The sequence below is a fragment of the Psittacula echo genome (assembly GCF_963264785.1).
Source record: "Psittacula echo genome assembly, chromosome: 15".
Classification (NCBI taxonomy): Eukaryota; Metazoa; Chordata; class Aves; order Psittaciformes; family Psittacidae; genus Psittacula; species Psittacula echo.
The window spans coordinates 8,356,548-8,379,337 of NC_137751.1; the positions used below are offsets into that span (position 1 = coordinate 8,356,548).

Here is a 22,790-nt window from a genome sequence, read left to right on the forward strand (position 1 = left end):
AAGCTGTCGGCATATCAACTATAGTGCAAATGAGATTCCAAATAGTTGATCATCCCTGCCAGGTATTAGGGTTGGGAGTATCCAGCCCAAGAGCAAATCCCAGGAAAAACAAGAAAATGAAGTCTCCATAACTGTTTTCAATTATTCAGTCTCGCTGCTTCTCCTTATGCTTCAAGAAGAAACATGCAAATCTCTCTGGGTCTAACTTGTTTACAGAGTGCTCGTGGGTTTAAAATACAGCCAGCATCAGGTTTCTGTTGTACATTTCCTTCAAATAAATACTGAAATAAAAATAAGGATGCTGTAATTTGTGCCACCCCAAGAGCTAAATACTGCGCTCCAGCAGGAAATGATCATTTTGGTTTCTTGGAACAGCTTTACTATAATCTTCCAAAGACCAGTAGCTCACAAAGAAAGAAGCGCAGGCTTTCTCAAGGCAGCTCAGCTTTCTCTGATAGTACCTGGTTTCTTGTGAATTAAGGTCTTGGATGATGAGGTGCTCTAGCATGCGCTCAGACCCTGCTGAGCCCAGGGTGTGCTTCAGAGCTTTGCAGTATTGGAGCTCCAGGGCTTACCCTTTGAAGAAGTTCCATTCCTGCTGAGTTCTGTGCATGCATAGATGTCATTGCAGGTTTGGGATCTACCTATATAGCTCCTGTAAGCATCAATATAGGATAGTGGTTGGTGTTAAACAGCTGCTCTGGGTGAGCAATGCACCATTTGATGGATGCCCTGGCCACCTTTGGCAGTAGTGTTAAAAGTCCTGTGCATCCTGCAGCTGATGCTTCCAGTTATCTGCATGAAGTGGTGCCATGAACACAACAGTCTCGGGACCCTTTCTCACCATAGCCCATTCCTGGCTTAACAGTAGCTAACAGTAACCAGCCTGGTGATTCTGGAAACTTCTTGTTAGGGCAGGTCTTCATTTGGGTCAGTTGACCCTCTCCAGGCAAGTAAACTGGAATTCTCTTTTTAAATTTGGATCCTCTTTTAAAGCTGGGCCATAGTTTGTGTATGAAGACACTTTCTCAAGGAAACTAACAGCCCTGAATGTTTGCAGTGGGAAAATGCTTGTAGTGTATCTTGGTTTGAATCTTGCACTATGATCCACCTTAATTTATATGATTATCCCAGTGTTTGGGTTACCGTTGCCTCTTTAATTTCCGTCTTGCTCATTTATGTGTGTTGATGGCTCCAGTCCTCATAGCTCCTGAGAACTTTCTGTAGGAACCATCAGCTATTGCTTTTAAAAAATAACCTTCACTAGATGTCCAAAAGCCGCCTTTAAAGAAGAGGCCTGGCATAAGTCATATTTATTGAGAGTAATTTACTGTCCTGTTAAAAAACTTAAATGTTTTAGCATTTCATTAATAATGCATAATCAACCAACAGGCTATTTGCAGTGTGTTACTTTGCTGTAAAAAATTGTCATTATTGATATATTTCATGTTTATAATTACTCATTTGTGACGCACTTGGTCTGTTATGAATAATCCATTGTATATTGTTTTCTTAAATAGGATGCTTGCTCAGTGTGCTGGGGGTGCCAGGAATCTCTGCTAGTAATGTCTTCATGTCTGATTTATGCCTGTGAATTGAAGGCAACTGGACATGATTAGATGAACAGAAGCATGCTCAGAAAACTGTCCTCAAGACACTCTCAATAAGCAAGCCCTCAACAGTTGTGAGTGGAGGAGGAAATGGTTGAGCAGAGCAGGGAAATGTGTTAAAAATGCATTATGGGGACACAGAGGACACTTCCTCACTGTTTTGACGTTCTCTTCATCTCAGCTAACGTGCCTGTGGTACTTTTTTCTTACTGCCAACAAGGACCTTGTTACTCTATGCTCTATCAGTTAGATCTCTATTATCTTCTTGTGTTCTTCTACTTGGAAAAAAATGAGCTGGGTGTTCCAGAAAAACTCTGATGGTTTTGTTGGTGTAATTGTCTGAGCAGATGCAGGTGATGGTACAAAGCCCCTCTGGCATCACTGACTTGCCATGTGTGCTCAGCTAAATGTGCTTCATGTTGACTTTATCCGTACCTCCATCTCCTGAGTGATGGGGAAGCTGATTGCACAGATGAGGGCAGGAGAAGCCCCTGCTGCATGCTGGTAAGGCATCCCTGGGGTAGGCACAGGGTGGTCATTTCTCCCCTTGGCGGTATTAACTGGGCAGTTTTGGAAAGGAAAAAATGAGCTGAAGGTGAGGTAGAAGGTGCCTGGGAGAGTGCTGAGGAGCTGGCAGGTCTACCAGCTGCAGGTGGCATCATCTTGGCATTGATGCTGCTCAGCCTCTCAGGGTGCCTTCGCAGACTCTTGGTTTTTAGGGCCCTGGAGGATTGTTGGAGCACCTAATCTGGAGACCAACGTATCACAAGCCGTAAGATTTCACCCTGTTAACTCCAATACCGAGCTTGGTAGCTTGCACTTGCTAAAGCGTGTCTTCCAGTAAAGCATCTGGTCTTGTCTGGGAGACAGCAAGGTAGTCATTCTGGTAGTTTGTTCCATTGGTTAACCACCTTTGCCATTAAAAATTCTTGCTTAATTTCTAATTTGTATGTTCATAGCCTTCAGCTTCCAGCCACAGAAGCCCTTTGCCTGGAGATTTTAGAGCTTTTTTAGTAGTCTGCATTGTTTTTCTCTCATAAACTCTTGCCATGTCATCAGTCTTTTCTTGGAAATCCCTGGATGCTGCACGCTATGGGTCCTGTTGTCTTATAGAGGAGCTGAACCCATAGAAGGGAACAGGAGGCTGGTGCATACATGCTGGAGCTTCCCCAGGGATAAAAGCTCCATTTCCAAACTGATCTTTTCATCTTTCCAGATGAATTATTGAAGGGAGAAGAGAGAAAGATTCAGATATTTTTGTTTTGTTGCTGACTTCTCTTTTAGGTTTTAATATCAGCTCAGAAGCTTTCAAACCAACTGTGGTTTAGGTGAAGATGGGCATGTTTTACTAACCCTGGCTAAACTTAACCCTTTGGGGCAGCAGAGGCTGGGTGCAGCAGTAGCAGAAAGTGGCTCAGTGGCAGAAAGTGGGAGAGGGCAGCAAAAAAGCTAAGGATTGCTGGCTGCAAAAGGCGAAGATGAGTTTGGGGGCTAAGAGGAGCTTGGGTGAATGGATGAAATGCTGGTGAGTCTTTATGAATGACTGGTCTTTAGTTACGCAGGTTTAAGCCCCTTTGGGAATGGAAAGGGGTCTTTATCCCTTTAGAGTGTGATGCGCTTGCCCTGGAGATACAGAGCTATCAAGTCCTTGCAGTCGTCTCCTCCAGGCAGTTTAAGCTGAGGATCAGCTTGGGCCATAGTTAAAAAATAACAAACAACAACTATGGTTTTAAATTGTCCCACTGTGTTCTCACATGTTCAGCTTTCACAGAGAAACGTGTCTGTTTTATACTTGACCTGGCATCCACAGCTCTTCCTTTCTGCCACACAGGATTCAAAGGCACCCATGAAGCATCAGTTGTTTAGCGACGTGATGTCTTTTCAAGTGACCTTCCTCTTTTTAATTTCAAGTTTTCTGGAGAAGGTGGGGGAAAAAAGAAAGCACAAAACCATCTGAAGCTCCTGTCGCTTTGTGGTCCTGGAACCAGGAAGTCTGTCGCTCATGAAGTGCCTCTGTGGCACTACATCCATTAGACTTGTCACTCAGATCTTGTTTTCTGTATTTCAGAGGACTTTTTTCCCTCTTGCATTCTTGAATACTGAAAATGATCTAAGGGTTTTAAAACCCTTTCCCCCATAGATTACCATGGGGAACTTTACTGTTAGTATTCCAACCCAGTATTTACCAGCAAGATCTCCTTTTTCTTAGTCGTTGTCTGAAACAAGGGGTATTTTCTTAGGTCTATACCAGTAAGTCATCACATAGAGCAGGAATGCTGTGTACAGTGGGATAAGAATGAGGGTACATGTGGGTATGGAGGGTCAGGGCTGAAAGTAGTCCCAGTGTCCAGTTTTAGTCTCTACCTGTATCACCACCAGCAAATACACAGTGAATCTCACGTGTGTGTTTGTGCACTGTGCATTAAGGTCTTATGGTTGCAGACCGTACATCCTTGTAAAAGGTATTAAATTAATCTGGATGGATTAATGTCCTGAAAAGTCATGTGTGTTAATGCCTTATGATAACCAGCCCTGCTCCCAGAAAGTGAGAGCACTCCTGTTTTCCAGAAGTAAAAGAAAACCTCTTTCAGAGGTAAGTTTAGGGCTCCCTTGCACTCACAGCCCAATGACTTTGCATTACAGTCTGAGGAAATTTGGCTTCCAAAAATGGTCCGGTGTGTTTAGTGCTCTGCGCAGGCTGCCGAGGCGGGCTGGGAGCAGGGAGGCTCTTGTCTTTCTCTTCCTGCGATAGATCTGTTTATATATAGCCCAAATGTGCCTTTCCATGTGTTTTGGGGAATTTGGATTTATTGGTATCAATAGTTGGAAAATACAAATTTCCTCAAAGATTTTCCTCCCTGGGAGGATCTATTTTAGGGCTTTCTTTTAAGGCTCCCTATGCACCAGATCTTATTTTTCTCAATCCCAAGGCACCCTTCCAGGACCCACTTATATTGGTTTTGTAGCTACAGGAAAAGCCATCTGCCTGAGCACACTTTCATTCCTGTGTCTCTCTACACACCAGAATTGAGACTGATTAAACAAAGACTTCCGCATTTTATTGCAGCAGCTTAAGTCTTTACACCTCATTACAGAGCTCTCGATACTTCCCTTCTTTGCATCCTCCCCATGCCAAAATGAAACTCTTTGGGCTATCCAGACTTCGCTATGGGAGCTTGGGCTCATACTGGATTTGAGGTGCCAAGTTTTTGCACAGAGTAAATTAAAAAAAAATTAATCTTTAAAGCTGTTTTTAGCAACAGTGAAGGCAGGTGATAAGGGACAAAGTGACAGTGCTTCTCCTAGATGAAGGACTTTGCCAAACCTACGTGTCTGCAGCAGAACTCTTGATTTGTAGTCCCTTAACTATATTGGCTACAAACATGGACATGTTTGTTCATGTTGCTCCCATGCCAGAGAGCATGGGCTAACCATGACTCAAGCTGTTACTATCTCCTTGGGAGAGAGGGAAAGGACTAGTGCATGGACAGCAATGAAAGGAAGATGTATGAGAATAGCAGGGAAGACTTTGGGAAGTTGTGTCCCCTGACTGATGCATCATGGCCAGAGAATGCCAGATCCAATGGCCCAGGAATTCCCCAGGTGATATTTAGGGCATTATGTGCTCTTCCCTTTGGATCCAGCTAGATATTACACAGCCTATTTGTAAGGATCATGGCAATCCTTTAACTCTGGGGAAAAGGAGATCATTTTTTCAGAAGCCACTGCTCTTATTTGCTTTGGATGTTATAACATTTCTCTGCCCAGGGAGAAGCATCTTTAACACCATTACTTCATTTGATGAATTTTTAAAGGGTTTTAGAGCAAGCTGGGGGACTTTACAGCTACTGTTCCAGTTTCCCTACCATCTGGTTGCTTCATGGATTTTCTACGTATTCCTGTTGGGTTTTTTAGCCCGGTTTCCTAAGAAAATGAAGCTTACGCTGTTGTACTGCACGTGTGTGCTTGTCCACCCATGTATTATGTATTTTTTCCCATGTTTTTCCATGCCATCAGCTTGAACCTTCTGCTCAACCTCAGCCAGATTTGTGGAGAGATCTCAATTGTCTTAACGTATTTTTCTATCAGCATTGTTTCTGCCTGCGCTGTTTGATGCCCATGGGGCAGTAGCTGCGGGGCCAGTCAGCATCCAGGGTGGGGACCAGCTAGACCAGTTCACAACCTGCTGGGCAGCAGCCAGGATCCACCAATTACACCTGCATAGAGAAAATGCAAGATACTGGCTGGGTGTAACACCCAGGCAGTGCCATTGGTGTTGTGTGTTACGTGCCTGAGGCTGTAACACCAGGATCAACTCCTGGACATCATTTTGTGCTGCACACAGGGGAAAGATTAGCAAGAAATCTTTTCCAAATTGGTAACTACCAAGAGAGATCCTGGATCGATACAAATTGATCCTGATTCCATCTCATTGACTGATATTTAAGCTAAACCTTCCAGTTTAATCGTTGCGTAGATTTTCACTTGGGTCTGAAAACCTTTTTAAAAGACATATGACAGGAGCTGGTGGAGAATGCAAAGCGGAGTGAGCGTAGACATGTGAGCATCGTGTAACTGCTTTTTTATCCCTGACTTTGCTTACAAACCTCCTCTAAATTTCACAAATGTGGTTGTGCTGAAAGGAAGGAGCAGAGCTGGCAGTGCTGCTGCGCCGGGCGTTACGGGGGATGTAACCTGCTGCTGAGCTTGGCACAGAGACTGAAACCTTGGCAAGGTACTATGGTAACATTTCCATACACATGTTTATGGGTTCTTTGAGGGCTTTTTGGTTAAATGTCAATGTTTTCACCGTATTATTTAAGGAGATTTCAGTGCTCCAAAATCCCACTATGCCTTTGAAAAGTGCTTTCAGTTTGTGAGTTGCTCAGAGGAAAATGCGTCTGTCTTGACTGCTCGGTGATGGAGAGCAAAGCTCACTGCTTAGCTGCCTGCTTGGGGGCTTGTTGTGCGGCTCTGCAAAACAGGGCAAGTGCTGGGGCATCTTCCCCATTCCCACCCAGAGGAAGTGAGTACACATTGCTTCAAGTTTTACATGATGAAGACACAGAAAGCTGTCACACCCTGCACTCCAGCGTCAGCGTCTGCTGCTGACCGAGCGCTGCGTGTGGGATGGATCCTATCACCACCAGTGTGAGTTTACCCAGGGTCTCAGCTGGCACTGGAACGAGCAGCCATAGGCAAGCTGAAGGTCACTGTGTTTCTAATACGGACATTTTGGCTAAATTCAAAATGAACCTGGACTGATCTGACAGTGCTAGGACAGACCTCTTGTTTCCAGACAGGCATTGGGCACCTATATATTTCCATTAAGCTTTTTATATGTTTCAACACAGGGTGATTTGCAAAACATGGTGCTTTTCCTTGTGAGCTCCCACATCCCACACCCTTCATTATCCCTTCTGGCCATTTTTTGCCTCTGTGCACGCTTCGTGTTGACAGCAGGCTCCTGTCTACAGGATGCTGAGTGCTCCTGAAGTGCAGCTGAGCATCCCTGTTTGAACATCTGGTGCTGGAGCTGCTGCTGGTCCATTTTTGAGCATCTCTTGTTGAAACTGGAGGCAGGCTGAGAGCTGCTGAATTCCTTAATCTCTCCAGGGTTTCCATTTAACAATATTGTAATTAAAAAAATAATAATACTCTTAGGTGGTAGAATTTAGGATTTCTCAGTCAGATATCATGGGTTATCACCCCCAGTACTAAAATGTATGACAGGCTTCCAGGGGGGAACTGATTTGAAGCACTTTAGCCCTCAGGGAGATGCATTGTCATTTTTTAAAAATGGCTATAGAAGCAAATGCAGAGAAAGTGGCTTCTGAAATGCTTTAGTGCACCTGAATCCATGGCTTGCAGCTACTCCAATGGTGGGTGAGCTCCCTTCACCCAGGGCTGTCCCCAGCCCCACGGGCTCATCTCACACTGCATTTGCAGTACAAGCTCACCCTGCCTGAGCTGCTGCAGGTGCTAGATTTGTCTCTTTATTCAATAGGGTTAATCAGCGTAATGGCTTTTACACTGGGCGTGTGATTATTGGGAGAAAACATGGATCGATTGTTGCCTGAATACTCTGTGGTGGGACTGGAAGCTAATGAAGATGGTGCAAAGGGCTGGAAGTGTCTCTCCAGCCCCCTGTTTGTTGGGACCTAGAGTGGTACCAAAGCTGGCATTGCCTATGGGTCTCCCTATGGGTAGGTAAAGCTCCTGTCTTGGTGTAGAGCACTGTCACAGTGAGCAATATATCAGAATGAAATACATTAATTGGCAAGTGCTGGGAAATTACAGCTAGGCTTAATGAAAAAGAAAACCTTGTTTACGATTTCTAATGCGCTGCTGAAGAAACTGGCTCCCAAATAAAAATACTTAAAATTACGATTAGGATTTATTTACATAATTACTGCAAGAGAAATTCTGGGTACGTGCTAAGCAGCGCAAGAGAAACCTCGTGGCTTTTCTTCTTTGCTTTCCTGTGCCTTGAGCTTAGTTTGCTCTTGGTGAGTCTATTAAAGCTTCTACTAACTCAGTGAGGCAAGAAGGCATTTATTACAAAATTAATGCATATATATATGTGTGTATATATTTTTTTCTATTGACTGTGGCAAGAACATATGGCTGAGTAAAAGCCAGATCATCCTTGTAATTGTAGTGTTGGCTGGAGAATGATTCAGTAGGTGGCACTTATCTCTTTATGGCAAAGCAAGTGCGGCTGTAGTGAGAACGCCCTTGGAGTTTGTTACCAAGGGGCTTTGTTCCCCACTGGTATGAGCGAGATCTGCCAAAGTTGCCATAGAAATTTATCTTAATGGTCTGTTCCCAATGGTACTGGCCAGCGTGTCCTGGCCACCTTCCAGCCCCTGCAGAAACCCTGGGCCAGATCTTCAGATGGTGCCTGGGTGGCTCTGTTGACTCTGCTGATTTATATCTGCTGGAAATGTACAGCAGAAATTGCAATAGGCCCATGATGGGGCTGCACTGATTGAAACCAGCCAGGGGGATGACAAATCTTCCTCTTAATATTTCAATTGACTTTGGCAAACTTGCCTCTTTCTTGTGTATCCTAAATCAATGTGTAAGCGCTGCTGACAGTAATTTCCACTTTTGTCTGTGCAGATGGTTGCCCTTCACCAGGCTGCGGTGTTTATACCTGCTAAGTTTGCAAACACTTTTCTGCTACAGCCTCCCATTGAGCAGTATTTTTCTTTAGTTGTCATATTTGTGAGATGAAAATGTTCTTTCTTGGGCCCAGCTTGAATGTGAATTTTCTTCTTTCAGCAAGGGCCACTGAAATCTGGAGCGGAAGTGCAACCTGCAGCTCGATCAGCGGGATGCTCTGGGTGGGGGATTTGAACCGTCTTAGGGGTCTAGATGCTCCAGAGCAGGGTCTGAGAGCTGGTGTTCAGGCTCTTTCAAAGTCCCGCTGCTGGATCCTGTGACTTTTTAGTTGCATGTCAATGTAGACCCCTATTGCACTCCATAATTATTAGCAAGTAGCAAATCTTTAGGCTGAAAGCTGCAGTATGAGTGTTGGAGTCTCATAGGCCTAAGGCACTGCTGTTCTGTCTCTGCTAATTCTTGTTTGGCATAAAGAAGAAGCTGCTGCTTTTCTGTTTGCTTGTTTAGCCCTTGTATTTGAGGCACTAAATAAAATCTGCAATCCATCAGTCGTGCACTCAACTTCAGTGTGCGTTCCCTGGTATAGGATGCTTTGGTCCAGCTACTCTTCAAGGCAGGCTATTGTACTATTCAAATAAAGACAAATAATTAAAATAATTAAATATAATAAATAATAATAAAAATAATTAAATATAATAAATAATTAAAATAAGCCTTTCTCTTCCCATTTCTCTTGTGCCCAGGGAGAAGATGCCATTCCACCATGTAACAGCTGGCTTGTTGTACAAAGGCAACTACCTGAACCGCTCGCTCTCCGCTGGCAGTGACAGCGAACAGCTAGCAAATATCTCCGTGGAGGAACTAGATGGTGAGCCTTGTGGTTTTCCAAAGGGAGCTGGCAATGGGGAAAGTCTCATTTTCACCTTCTCTGTAATGTCATCATGCAATAACTGGAGGCATTCTCCCTGTGAAGCAAGGAGCAAAAGGCAGGTCAGAAGTGAGATGGCTCAGCAGATCAGGGACAAAGAAAAGGTTCTGATCACAGTTATGTTGAGAGCTGTGGACTGGTTGTAGCTTCAGATTCTGTCCTTCTGCCTAGGAATAAGGCAGCTTTTTGAAAGAATAAGGCTGCTTTTTGTGGGCAAAACTCTGTGAGAGTTAGGCTAATATCTTTTTTATAAAGATGTCTGTCTTCAGCCTTTCCTGGGAACCTGCAGAGCCGAATGTGTCTTCCTGTCAGGTCTTCTCATCTGCTTTGTGGCCTTTCAAAAGTAAGGTTTCTCTCTGTGCTTCATTATAACAAGATGCACAGAGGTGGCTTCTGGCTTAAGAAGCTGGAAGGAGCTTTCAAACTCCCTTTTCAAGGTCAGTGACTGGGAGCACAGACCTCAGGCTGGCAAAGGCTGTCAGGAAGGCTGTCCACATCTGCTGTCTGTATGATCCCATCGTTTCCTCCCTGGAAGCTAGTTGCTGCTAATCCCTTCTGCCCAGCAGACAGGATGTGAGGCCAGGTAGACTCCCAGTCTGGTTTGAGGTGGGCAGGTCTCTTTCATAGGCAATTTGTGGCTCACTAGGGGCACTTCTAAGCTAAAGTTAATACTGTTGACAGCTGGTCTTTGAGAGCTGCGGAACAAATTGAAGCTCTTGGTTTGCTTCCCAGTGGGCATTTGGTACAAGCCATGATCATAATCATACCTATTGAGAATTTGAGGAGGAAATGAGCAAGGGAATGGTGCAAGGTGGAAGTAAACCTTCCAGGACATGTTGGAGGCATTTTGGCAAAACAGAAGGCCAACATTTCTGCTCACCCTCCCTCTTTTCACCTGTGCTTTGATAAAACAGACCTTAGTTTTCAAGCCTTGTCAACTTAGAGCTTTTGGATTTGTTTTTGTGAGTGTTACATTAACTTATCTTTAGTACAGTGTTTTCTGAGTATTTGTAACTGCTTTTCTTCTTCCCAATGAGTATATACTGAGATGAAGTTGAGGTGAGAGATGAAACGTGAGAAACCACTTTCAGTGCAGCTTAGTTAAGACCTTAGGAACACAAGAACATCAGAGGCATCTTCTGGGCTCTTCTACTGGGTTACAAGTGCTTTGCTTGAAGTTTTATGGTTTTGAGCAGAACTGAACTGGCTTAGCTTCTGTGCATCCTATAGACGACAAACTACATGGCAAGGTAAAGATTAGTTGTTGTTCCTATTCAGGATGACAGGGGTTGGCTCCGCAGACAGGAGAATGTTGGATGAAGTCTTGCAGTTTATTTCAAATGAGAACAAGGGTTTTTCTGCTGTGCCTACCCTGATTAGAGCATGTCTGCTGCAATTGCCTTTGAGATTTGCAGGCAACTGTCAAGATGCGATTCAAGTGGCATCAGGGCTGCAACCCACAGTCAGGGCCATCCCAGCGCATGAGGGAAACTTGTCCTTGATTTGTGCCCCTGCTGTTTGCATGGAAATGATCTGTGGCTGGACATGGGAAGGAAGCCCAGTCTCATTTCCATCCTTCCCACGTCTCCCTGTTGCCAGCCACATAGGGCAGTCTGCAAGCTTCACAAGCCCTGTTGGCATCGCTTTCACACTGGCACCTCAGGGTGGGAGCTGTTGGAGAGAGCAGAGCACAGCCCTGTGCCCAGACCCGCCTTCCCCAAGGAGAAACCAGTACTCGAGAGGCTGTGCATCATTTCCTTCAATTAATCCAAATGAAATGAATATGGTGTAGAGGAGTTGCCTTTTGAGAAGGCAGCAGCCGAGTCACTATTAATGCGAGTGCTGCATTCATTTAATGTGGTCTGTGCCCCATTATAACTGTGCTATGGAACTGGAGAGCAAGAGTTCATTCATCTCTGTTCACAGAGTATCCCCCTCGTTCTTCAGCAGCGTGGTTAGAGCTCTTTAACTAATCATCCATTTATTCTCTGGCTGTTAAGCACAGGCTTCTTGTTAGAATTTAGTCTTTTTTTTTTTTTTTTCCTGACAGCCTTTTGCTTTACAAAAACCTATTTTTGAGAGCTTTCTGTCTTTGCCATGAGGATATGCCCCAGTTCTAAGCCTAGCAGAGAAAAGCTCAACCTCAGACCATTTTTTTTCCACCTGTAAACACAGAAGTGGTACCGAATTGGTTCGTGTCTGCTAAAGCCAGAGCAGCAGAAGAAGCTGGAGATGTCTTTCTGTTTGCCAGCTACCAAAGTACAGCCTAGCCACTGGAAATTGTATGTAATATTAGGTCAGTAGTCACTATTTACTGTGTTTTGTCACCAATACATGATCACTGCCTAGGTGTGCTGGTAATTGGTGACAGTACAACTGTTACCTGCCCAAACCCAAACCAGAAATGGTCTTTATGCCTTTAAGCATAAAATAGCTCAGAATGAGTAACAAAATGTTCTTTCTTGAGAAGTTAATGTCAGTGTATGGGAGCTTTGTGGCTATATCAAGCTGTAATAGCTCAATGCCAATAACGTACTTGCATTTAATCTTACAGGCTGGGAGAGAGATGCCAAATTCTCCTTGGTTTCTTTTTTGATGAGATTTTTGTCCCAAGGGAGTTCCAGCCTATTGAGAAATTCCAGTCACACACATTAAATTATTCAAGGTTTGAAGCTGGAGAAGTCAGTGGGAATTTTCTGTAATGCTCCTCTGCACCCAAGGCTCCAACAAGTGCCTGCTTTGGGGAAAGCAGTGCAGCTTTTCAGATGCACACGCACCATTGAGAGCTCAGGGTGCTGCTCTGCCTCTTCTCCAACTGGTTATTTTTCCCTCCTAGAAAAACTTCTCTGACTTGCATCAGCCATCTGTCGACTTTAACACTGCTTTAAATACTATGCAGGCAGCAAGGAAAGAGGCTGGAGAGATAGCAGGTCACTCTGCTGATGGCTTGTCTGTTCCTAGCAGCGGTGTTTGCTATTTGCAGTTCTGTAGTAGCGTGAGGCTTTTTAGAAGCTGTCACTGTCACAGAGGGAATTAACTTGCAGAAAGCTATATTAGGTGATACTTAGCTTTGTAACATCAAGTAAATGACGGAGTTGAAAGTGGCAGGCCATCCATAACCTGTCTCTTGGGGACCGTAAAGTACAGCAGGGTCTCAGATGGATGTTATTGCCATATGCTTAGTGGTTTCTATGCATGGGATTATAAATTAAGGCTGGGAGGAACTGTTTTACATATAGATTTTCTGGCTATTGTTGGTTGGCATAAAATTGTGACACAGTTTATGCATACTCTGTGGTTTCCACATCCCTTTTAAAACCAGCTTCTGTCTTCACATTATGAACAGCTAGGAGTATTTTTAATAAAAAATGGTGGATGGAAATAATCATGTCAAGCTTGAGTCATCCACCTCCATAGGCTCTATCTAAAGGGTATTGTCAGGAGGTAAAAACATTTCCATAGTAGGAATCTGACAAATATCACCTGAAGGGAGGCACATGCATTTTAAGTAGGCTTTGCAAAAAGTGCCTGTGAAATGTGTGCTAGTCAGTGCCTTGCAGAGAAAACCCAAATGTGAACCACAGCAGCAGCTATTTGTCCAGAAAGACATCCTGATAAATCCTTACCTGACCCAGATTCCTTTGAAATCAGCAGTGCCCATGCAGGAGGAAACACTGCTGCATGGCAGCAGGACAGCTATGGGCATCTGGTGCCTTAGACCACGTAGCCCCTGCCCTAGGTGAGGTCTGTGGTATCTACAAGGCTTTTTCTAGGCTGGGAGTTGGGTTTTTTTGTGGTTGCAGACATCAGCCTAGCCTGCTCGATGCAGTCCTTAAGGTTGAGATCCAGAGTGGAAATGCTGTTGTTTTGCCTGCCTGGACTGGAGATGTCAGCAGAGCAACACATGAAATGGGGGCAGAAATGCTGGGTGTGGGAGCTTGGGGTACAGTGGACTTCAAGGCAGGAATCTGTGGCTTTCCCTCACTGGGGGACTTTTCTATTGTAGATTATACACCGCATTGCAGCATGTGTACCTCTTTTCTGCTTATTCCCAGCAACCACCCCCTCTGTCACCTGCAGAAGCCCTTAACTGGGACACTCTTCCCTGGGCTCCTGTGTAAAAGTCAACCATTGAGCAGCTTTAGCGTATACTGGGAAACAGCTCCTGAAGTAATTCAAAGAGCATGGTTAAATGATGCCCATATGGATTTTAAATTACCAGTTGTCTCTGGCATGCCAATAATGCAGGCAATGCCAAGTGGCTTAAGGTGTGCTGGGGCTGCAGGTGGTTCTGGAGTTCCAGCAGCACGGTGAGGTGGTCAGTCATAGGGCTGACATGCTGGGTCCCTGCTGCAGGGGACATCAGGTAAGATAGCCCCACATCACAAACACAGCTATGCCATCCTGGCCCTGCCTCTGAAAATAAGGCCCAAATCAGGGGTGTTTACCCTCTTGTGCATTCTGATCCTTGGATGTTGTAAGTCCTGGGAAGGGAGGGACCATGATGCTGTCACCATGCAGTCTCGTTTGGGACTTGTTATTCAGCAGAAACCCCGTGAGCCACAAGGATTGTGGCTGATCCAGATCCTAGTTCTCTCTTGTGTTATCAGAGTCCCTTGCTTGCGGAGGGTAAGGGCTGCTGTGCAGCTCCTCATATTTCTCTCCAAATGTTGATTTTTTTTCCATGTCTGCTTGTTTGCTAGCAGAGATTTTGCTCCTGCTGATGGGCACAGGAGGCAGAGGGGCAGGCAGATTCCCTCCAGCCTCAACAGCCAGCTGCCTGAACCGTGTCGGCAGCTCAGGCTGATTATCTTTGGTGTCTCAGGTGAGATCAAATGGTGTTTTGGAGAAGTAATGTGATCCAGAAGGGAAACCCAGAGGGGAGAGTCATTAGTCACTTGACTGACTCATGTAACAGCAACAGGCTGAGTTTGCTCTGCTCGGCTTTTTGTCCATGGGAAGGAAAAAAAACATTTGGACAAGGTGGAAAAACAAACAAAGATGAAGGAGCATCCTGCTGGTGAGGAAAGAGTTGCAAGGATATTCTTTTAGGAGACATAGCAAAGTCTGATGCATGTGCTGGGGTAGAGCCACCCCAGGGTGCTCTGGATTTGTGCAGGGGTCTCCAAGTCCATGCAAGCAGCCTGTTAATTAAGTGAATGAAACTGTATAAAGCTCATTTTCTCTTTTGCAGAGTTCTTTTTAGAGAGAGGTTTATCCACAGTGTCTCTGCTGTGAGTGATGACGGCTGGAAGTGGAATAATTTCTGTCTTATGTTGGGCTTTATTAGTGTTTCATGTCTGAATATAAAACTGTGGCATCGCAAATCTTCTGTGGACGAAAGCAGCTGTATCCTCACTTCTGCTGAGCTCTTGCTCATTTTCCAGTTATGTGTTTTAATTACAGTGTGGGTTTCCTTGGGACTCGGTAGTTTCAGTCTCCATTTAAAATGCTAAAAACTAGTGCAGTATTAATATTCTGCAAAGCATTGTTTCATTGCAAGGTGCACGTTTACTCCAGACGGTGCATGGCCAGTGGAGGAGTGGAGTTGTTGGTGGAGAAATTGTGGCTACCTGTCCCAGGCTGCATGCTGGCTCAGCCCTGATGATGCTCAAGGGAATTCACTGAGGCAGAGATGTGCAGTTTTTATTCACTATGGTCTGCCCCAGCATCAGCAGTAGCCTCCATTCTCAGCATTGACTGGTGCAGCCGGCAGATGCAAGGCTCCTGTTACACTGCAGTGCATTAGGGTGGTCTCAGTTCCCCTGCCCTGGCTTTGGGAAGCTGAATTTAGTAGCACTTCCTGCCCCAAACAGGCAAAGATACTGTACAGACACCCAAAGAGGCTGAGCACAGGGATGTCTGGCACCTCTGGGCTTCACCAGAGAGTAAGACCATGTCTTGAGGGTTTTAGCTACTGCATTAACTTAGGCACCAGGAAGCCTTGAAGATGAGCAGTGAGTTTTTTCCAGCACTAGAGATCCTCAGCAGGAAGGTGGCAGAAAGCTATCGACTGGGGGAAAACCCCCAGAACATCAAGTATTTCCACCCTCCAATGCATTACAACCCAAGCCCTACAAAAGGCGCCAGTACTTTGGCAGGTTAATTACCCAGAGAGACAAATGGGGTTTTGGGTGCAGCCTTGGGATGGCTTGCAGAGGCTCTGTTCATCCCCCCTCTGCCAAGGGAGATGTGCCACCTGGACTCAGTGCCCCCAAATACGAGAACAGGCATCAGCATTGTCTCTGAGGAAAGAGTCCTTACAGGGAGAGAGTATAAATAAAATGAGATTGGCTGCCAACAAATTAGAATTACAGGGACACCATCTGGACAACAATTAAAGAGATTGTTTGAGCTCCAGCTATGCTGACATAGTTATAGGAACTGGCTGGCAAGCGAGTTACTCGTGGTGGATATGCAGATATCCTTGGTCTGGGGCTTGAGGGTTTCTGGCTTGTTGTAGTGGAGAAGGAGACTCTATGAGCTGGAAGAAGATAGTTTTGCGGAGACGGATGCAGGCTTTGTCTTCATTCACCTCCTTTCAAATCTGCTGGTTTTGTCTTTCACTGCAGAGATGCTGCCGAGGCCCTGGTGCCCCCTGACATGCCATGAATCCTGCCTGACCAATGCTCCTCACAGCCCTTTCAGATGCTGGCCACTCGCTTGTGAGCTGGGCTCTCAGTGGAGGGAGCTGATAACTCACTGCCTGCGTTGCCTCAGGCCATGGGAACAGAGCAAATTCAGATCAAGAGCTAAACATGCTTTAAAAGGCATTAAATCTTGCTGTGACACGTTTATACAAATTTTAATATGGATTTTTAATTTTTTATGCAAGCTTCTAGACTGGATCATTTATTTTACAAGTCCCTTCAATCCCTTGCCTTAAAACCCGGGCTTTAGCAAGTCACTCTGATTCTAATGGGTGTTTCTTTGTGGACTCAGGGGTCTCACCTTACTGCTCTGGAAATGTACTTCCTTGGCAGTGGCTTTTAGCTGTGCATGGGGGAAGAGTGGCCAGGGTAGAGTCACTGGAGCCCAGAACCGTAAGGATGTGGCACACACTCTGGGACTGAAAACAGAGGAGGCTAAATGCTTCTGTCTCCCCTGTTTTCCAGATGAAGGCACAGGAGAGCAGTGGATACAGCGGGGTGGTTGTGTGTTGTACACTGTGTGCGCAGCCAGCCAAGTGGCCAGTTCCCAGCACACCTCTGTGTGTTGATCCAGCTCCCAGTGAGCTCGTTTGGGATGTAGTCAGTCTGTCCAGAGCATCTTTCCTTGGCAAAGGAAGACCTTAGACATCCTGTCCATGGCACTGAATAGGTCATTACTTATTTCCTTTCCCGCAACCTCCTTATTGGTTCTGGGCTTGGGGCTGATGAGTGGCTTGGAAAAGCCCTGGACAAGCTGCTGTTAGAGTGAGCTGGAAGATGAATGGCTCAGCATGCCAGTGAATCCCAGCAGCAGAGACCTGAGTGAGAGGACCTGAGCACTGGCCTGAATGGTTGCAAAGTGCAGGAGCAGGATGGACCTGAGGGTCTCATGAGCACTGCCAGGTATCTTGTTGCACAGACAGTGTCTTACGGTTAGTCAGCATCAGGCTTTGCAAGTCTCTTCTTTAATTACTGTGATAATACTTTGATACTTAAGGATTTTGAGGTTATCATGATGCTCTGCATGCTGTACACGGGTCGTTTTTGAGGTTGTGATGCTGTGGACTCTCGGATGTCCCTCCAGGTTGTGGAGACTGAAATTTCAGCCGGGCTGCATTAGTTCACTCTGTCTTTCAGCACGTCAGCTTTAATCAAGTCATAGCAAACCTGAATTGATTCCCTTGCCTGCACTGGAGCAGGTACCTCACCAAAGTGCAGACATCTGCAAAAGGCCTCTGTTCTGCACTGCATCTAGAGGCTGTCTATAGAGGAACATTCAGGAGTTTTGCACCCTAACTAATGAGGCGCAGGGGTTAGATACACAGAAGCAGAAGCTGGAGTCTGGGTATCTATTTGTAGCTCTTCACTGGGATAGTCTGGGTATCACTGATCTTTGTGTGCCTCAGTTTACCCAGCAGCAGCGATACTTGTGAAGGGGGAGGATGACAATACATCCCCCACTGCCTGCCTGGCGTGCTTCAGGATCTCTGGGTCAAGCATCATCTGTGGATCTTGCTGCCCATGAGCAACGGCTTTGCTTTGACTTGTCATTCCCCTCCCACTGTGCCTCTGGTCACAGCCTGTTGGTGATACGAGGGTGAACTAGCACAGAGGGTACTGTCTTGGCACAATGCTGCTGCAGAAATGACAGGGAGAAAAACTCAGTGATGCACAGAGGGTTTCACCTGGCTTGTTTGAACTGATTTTTTTCCAAATGCCATCCAAAGCAATGCAAAGTCAAGGTCAGTGCTCCTTGCCTTGGTTTGGCTGTTTGGGCATCTGCTCTCTGGTACCCGACAGGATCCTGGTCCTGCTGTGCACCTGGGCAGCAGCCATCACCCCCAGCTGCTCTTCATGAACCTGCCCTGCTGATGGTGCTTGTGGTCCCTATCCTATTGCCCCCACTTATAAGAAAAATGCATTTATCTTCCTGAGGATGAGGCCAGTGGCTTGGCAGAGCAAGAAGCCTCTTCGCAGAATACCAGTGATGGAGGTGAACAACAGTAATGCGGGGAATTAATCAAACAGATCTGGCCATCTTCTTCCTCTGGCTGGAAATCTCTGTTTCTCAGTTTTCCTTGTCCTGTTGTGGGTCCTGAGACCATCTCAGCCCTACCTGAGATGTGAAATATGTGCAAAAGCCAGGCTTATTGAATGAGCTGTGTAAGAATGTTCCCTCCCAGGATTTGCTCTGGGTGGTTTCCCGAAAAGTCACAGCAGGGGAAGAAAAGAGGAGAGGAACAGAGGGCAGCAGGGAAGGCTGTCCTGCAGCAGGAGGGGGCAGGATGAGTGCTGGGTGAGAGGGAGTGGAGGGGGCAGAAGGCAGAGTTTGGAGCCAGAGAGGAAGTGAGAGGATGGGCAGCATCCAGTGTTGGATTTGCTGTTCCCAAAGCTAAATGTGCTGGCAGCAAAAGCCATGTCCAGCTTTCACAGGACCCTGTGGCCACAGCCAGATGGGTACTGGGGAATGGAGCAGGAGCCCAGTGAGGGAGCGCTGCATTTTCAGCTTGACTGGCTTTGGTGACATCAAAGAGGATCAGTACAAACCCTTTGAAGTCAGACTTAGCTCCTGCCTTGTGTGAAAACAAAGCGGTGCAAATCTCCTAGGGTGACCGTGATGCTCTGAGGAGGTGGGTGCTGTGCAGGTCTGCAGCGAGGACTGTGTAGGTACAGTGATGCTCCTGAGCTCAACCACCTTTGCTTTCTGCTCTGATGCTTGATGTCAGGGACATGTCCAGGAGCACAGGGCATGCAGCAAAGCTCACCAGTGCCAGGCAGATAGAGGCAGTTCATAAAATGCTTTGGGAGCCTTCCGTGCCAGGGCAGCCACTGCAGTGAGAGTGCAAGGGCTGAAATCACTGCAGTTACGAAGGCTGGTGCCAATCTGGCTCAGAGTTTTCACTCTCCAAATGGAATGAGTTAAAACTATGCGGGGTTTTTTGCAGACTAAGGTCAGCCCAAGGTCTTGCACCTCCCAAGTGGCTGGGTGATGCTGCTCCATGCAAGGCTGTTCTCCCAGCGCAGCAGAGGAGGCTCAGCCAAGGACTCTCTGGGCCACCATGGTCCTTCCACCGTGTGGGTTTGTGGAGGATGAGCTGAGTCAGGACCTTGCTGTCTGCCTTGATCTCCTGTTTATGTCCACACTGAATGACTTGCACCTTGGGTCCAGCTGATAGGACAGAAAGAGAGGGACTGTGTGCTGCTGGTGAGACCAGTGGCAGGACTCATGTAAGCACCACATGAGGCAACACTCTTAATAAGTCCTGACGTGAGATCACGAGCCTCAGTGTCCTCCAGTACACAAAGTCTGGGCTTTCACATTCAACAGAAGGAAAAGTAGATAGGACCAAACATCCCTCTGGAATTTGAATGGGTTTGGTAAGTGATGGATTGCTAAATCCCACCCGTTCCTGGAGCTGGGGTGTAGCAGGCAGCCAACTTTCAGACACCTTAACGTTTGGAATTTTCCATCTTCGGTATTGCCGAACAGCACAAAGTCTCTTAACATGTTTCCTTTATTTTGATGAGCATTCCATAAAAACCACACAAACAAACAAACAAACCAAGAAAAAAACCTAAAGTCTTGGTAGTAAAAGATATTTATGTCTGATGTTCCTGAATGCACATCGTTAGCACGTCATTTAACAAAAGCCCCTCTTTCTAAGTAAGCCATTAGCACACAAGCCTATTAGCAACATGTGGGATGAGGCAGTATTTTGTACTTTAGGATTATTCTTTTGGGCAATTTCTATTTAATTTGCTAGGAAACACAAATCTCATTACTTTTCTTTCAACTAAATCTAATCCAGGGCATGAGATTTTCTGAATAGGTTTGGATGGGGGGGGGGAAGAAACATGGCTGCGTAACTGATTGTAATTGCTCTTACTTCCTGGAGGTAAAGAAGATTTGAAGCATTTTCTTTTCCTCAGCAGTTCTTCATGTTTGCACATAAGGAGTAAATTGTGCTTTGCAGGGACACAGTAATTTCTGCCTTTGAAACGTGAAACTGTGTTTGCCAATGTGTCTGATGGATGAAATGTCCATCACAAGTACTTAAATGCAGCATGTTACTGCTTTGTAAATTGGATTTCGGTGTTGCAAAAGGGAAAATGAGGAAATAGAGAGTTGGAGGATATTGCTGAAACCACTTTGGCCCTCGGGGAGGTGGACACACGATGGGCTCAGGTTTCCTTCCCTAAAAGCACCAGAGGGAACATTGTTCCTGGTTGCACAAGCTGTAGGAACTGAATCTGAGTCTAACCATAGAATCATAGAATAGTTAGGGTTGGAAAGGACCTTAAGATCATCCAGTTCCAACCCCCCTGCCATGGGCAGGGACACCTCACACTAAACCATGTCACCTAAGGCCTCATCCAACCTGGCCTTGAACACTGCCAAGGATGGAGCATTCACAACTTCCCTGGGCAACCCATTCCAGTGCCTCACCACCCTCTCAGTAAAGAATTTCTTCCTTAGATCCAATCTAAACTTCCCCTGTTTCAGTTTGAACCCGTTACCCCTTGTCCTGTCACTACGGTCCCTGATGAAGAGTCCCTCCCCAGCATCCTTGTAGGCCCCCTTCAGACACTGGAAGCTGCTCTGAGGTCTCCACGCAGCCTTCTCTTCTCCAGGCTGAACAGCCCCAACTTTCTCAGCCTGTCTCCATACGGGAGGTGCTCCAGCCCCTGATCATCCTCGTGGCCTCCTCCGGACTTGTTCCAACAGTTCCATGTCCTTTTTATGTTGAGGACACCAGAACTGCACCCAATGCTCCAAGCGAGGTCTCACGAGAGCAGAGTAGAGGGGCAGGATCACCTCCTTCGACCTGCTGGTCACGCTCCTCTTGATGCAGCCCAGGATACAATAACCATGAGAGTTCAGAGCCCTAGGACAGGCATTGGCTCCTGAACTCAGCTGTGCTAATATGGGATTTTTCAGTTCACCAGCAGTTAAAACCAAAAAGAAGAAACAAGAAGGGGGATCCATTTCAATTTGAGCCAAATCAGCACATTTTTGGTTTGGCTTTTTTTTTTTTCCCCTCCATGAATCAGAAACTGGGGAAAAAAAAATCTCATCTGATCCAAAACAAAGTGTTTCATTTAGGGTTTAAGCTTTTTGCGCTTTATTTCTGCTCTGAAGGTGTGGCAAACTTGTAGGTTTTGGCTTGCCAAGTTCCATGCTTCCATTAGAAGAGTCAAAGCAAAACATTTTCTTTCAGCAGGAGCCTGGACACACACCTCGAGCAGCTGCTGTGAGCTGATGAAGTGTTTCAGAGAGGCTGAATCTGTGTTTTAGGTGAAAGCGCTTCAAGAGACAAATTGTCTTGTGATGTTTCTTCTCCAGCCAAGTCAATGGCAAGGTGTTGTGGTGGGGTGAGAAGAAGGTTTGCGCAAGGACCTGCAGTGTCCTCACAACTGGTGGCATCATGACTGGGTCATCTTGAGACCTCCTGTCCTTGGGGTCTTACTCTTTCAATGCAATTGTCATACACGAGGTCTCAGAAGTGAGACCACTCAATTGCTTTGCTGATGAGCTCCTAGGAGCTGAGCCTGGGCAGCTGGGGAGCTCACGAGGAAGGGGTAGTTCAGCACAGTGGTGCTTCTGAGCAGTAAAAATAAGGTTTGGTTTGGATTGAGATGCAAAAAAAGGGGGGGGGGGGGGCAATTTCCCCACTGCCCGTTCCAGTTTGGGTCTCTGTAAGGGGTTAAGTACCTAATGACTTCTTCAGAGTTCATTCCAGTTGCCTTCCAGGCTTGTTTCTCAATAGCTTTATTTCATTATATTCCACATCTTCTGGTTTTTTTCTGCTTCTCGCTTTCATTTTTCACAATAAAGGTTGCAATATATGAACCGAGGAAATGGAAGCAAAGCAAATAAAGAGGCTGTTTAAATACAGGGCTCTGGAGGGAGGTTCTGGCTGGCCTCGGGCTCTCCTGCTGTCCTGCACTGAGGTCCAGCAGCTTCTTTTCTGCCTACCCCTTTTTTTTCATTCTGATAATAGCAAGGAGGAGATGTGCTTTGGGTTCTGTAACTCCTACCAGTAAGGATAAGGCTTGTGTGTAGCTTTAGGGGGAGAAGGTCACATAATTATCTCTAAACTGGAGAGACATAAATTTGATGGATGCAAGTCCAGAGGAGGTCATAAGGATGATCAGGGGCTGGAACACCTTGTGTATGGAGACAGGGAGAGAAAGCTGGGGCTGTTCAGGCTGGAGAAGAGGAGCTGCATGGAGACCTCAGAGCATCTTCCAGTGTCTGAAGGGGGCTACAAGGGTGCTGGAGAGGGACTCTTCATCAGCAACAGTAGTGATAGGACAAGGGGTGATGGGTTTAAACTTGAAGTGGGAAGTTTAGGTTAGCTATAAGGCAGAAGCTCTTCCCTGTGAGGGTGCTGAGGCGCTGGCACAGATGCCCAAAGAAGCTGTGGCTGCCCCATCCCTGGCAGTGTTCAAGGCCAGGATGGATGGGGCTTG

The 22,790-nt window shown here is 46.1% G+C and overlaps 1 protein-coding gene across 1 annotated transcript in view; it reads left to right on the forward strand.

Annotated features, from left to right (window-relative positions):
* The window catches only part of CALN1 (calneuron 1), a gene marked incomplete at its 3' end in the record, with an annotated part of 114,520 nt that overhangs the window by 12,116 nt on the left and 79,614 nt on the right, over window positions 1-22,790 (forward strand). The window contains exon 2 of the mRNA XM_080629917.1: window positions 9,486-9,606. Coding sequence (XP_080486043.1) covers window positions 9,489-9,606 — 118 coding nt within the window. The 5' untranslated portion in view covers window positions 9,486-9,488. The remainder of the gene's footprint in view (window positions 1-9,485; window positions 9,607-22,790) is intronic.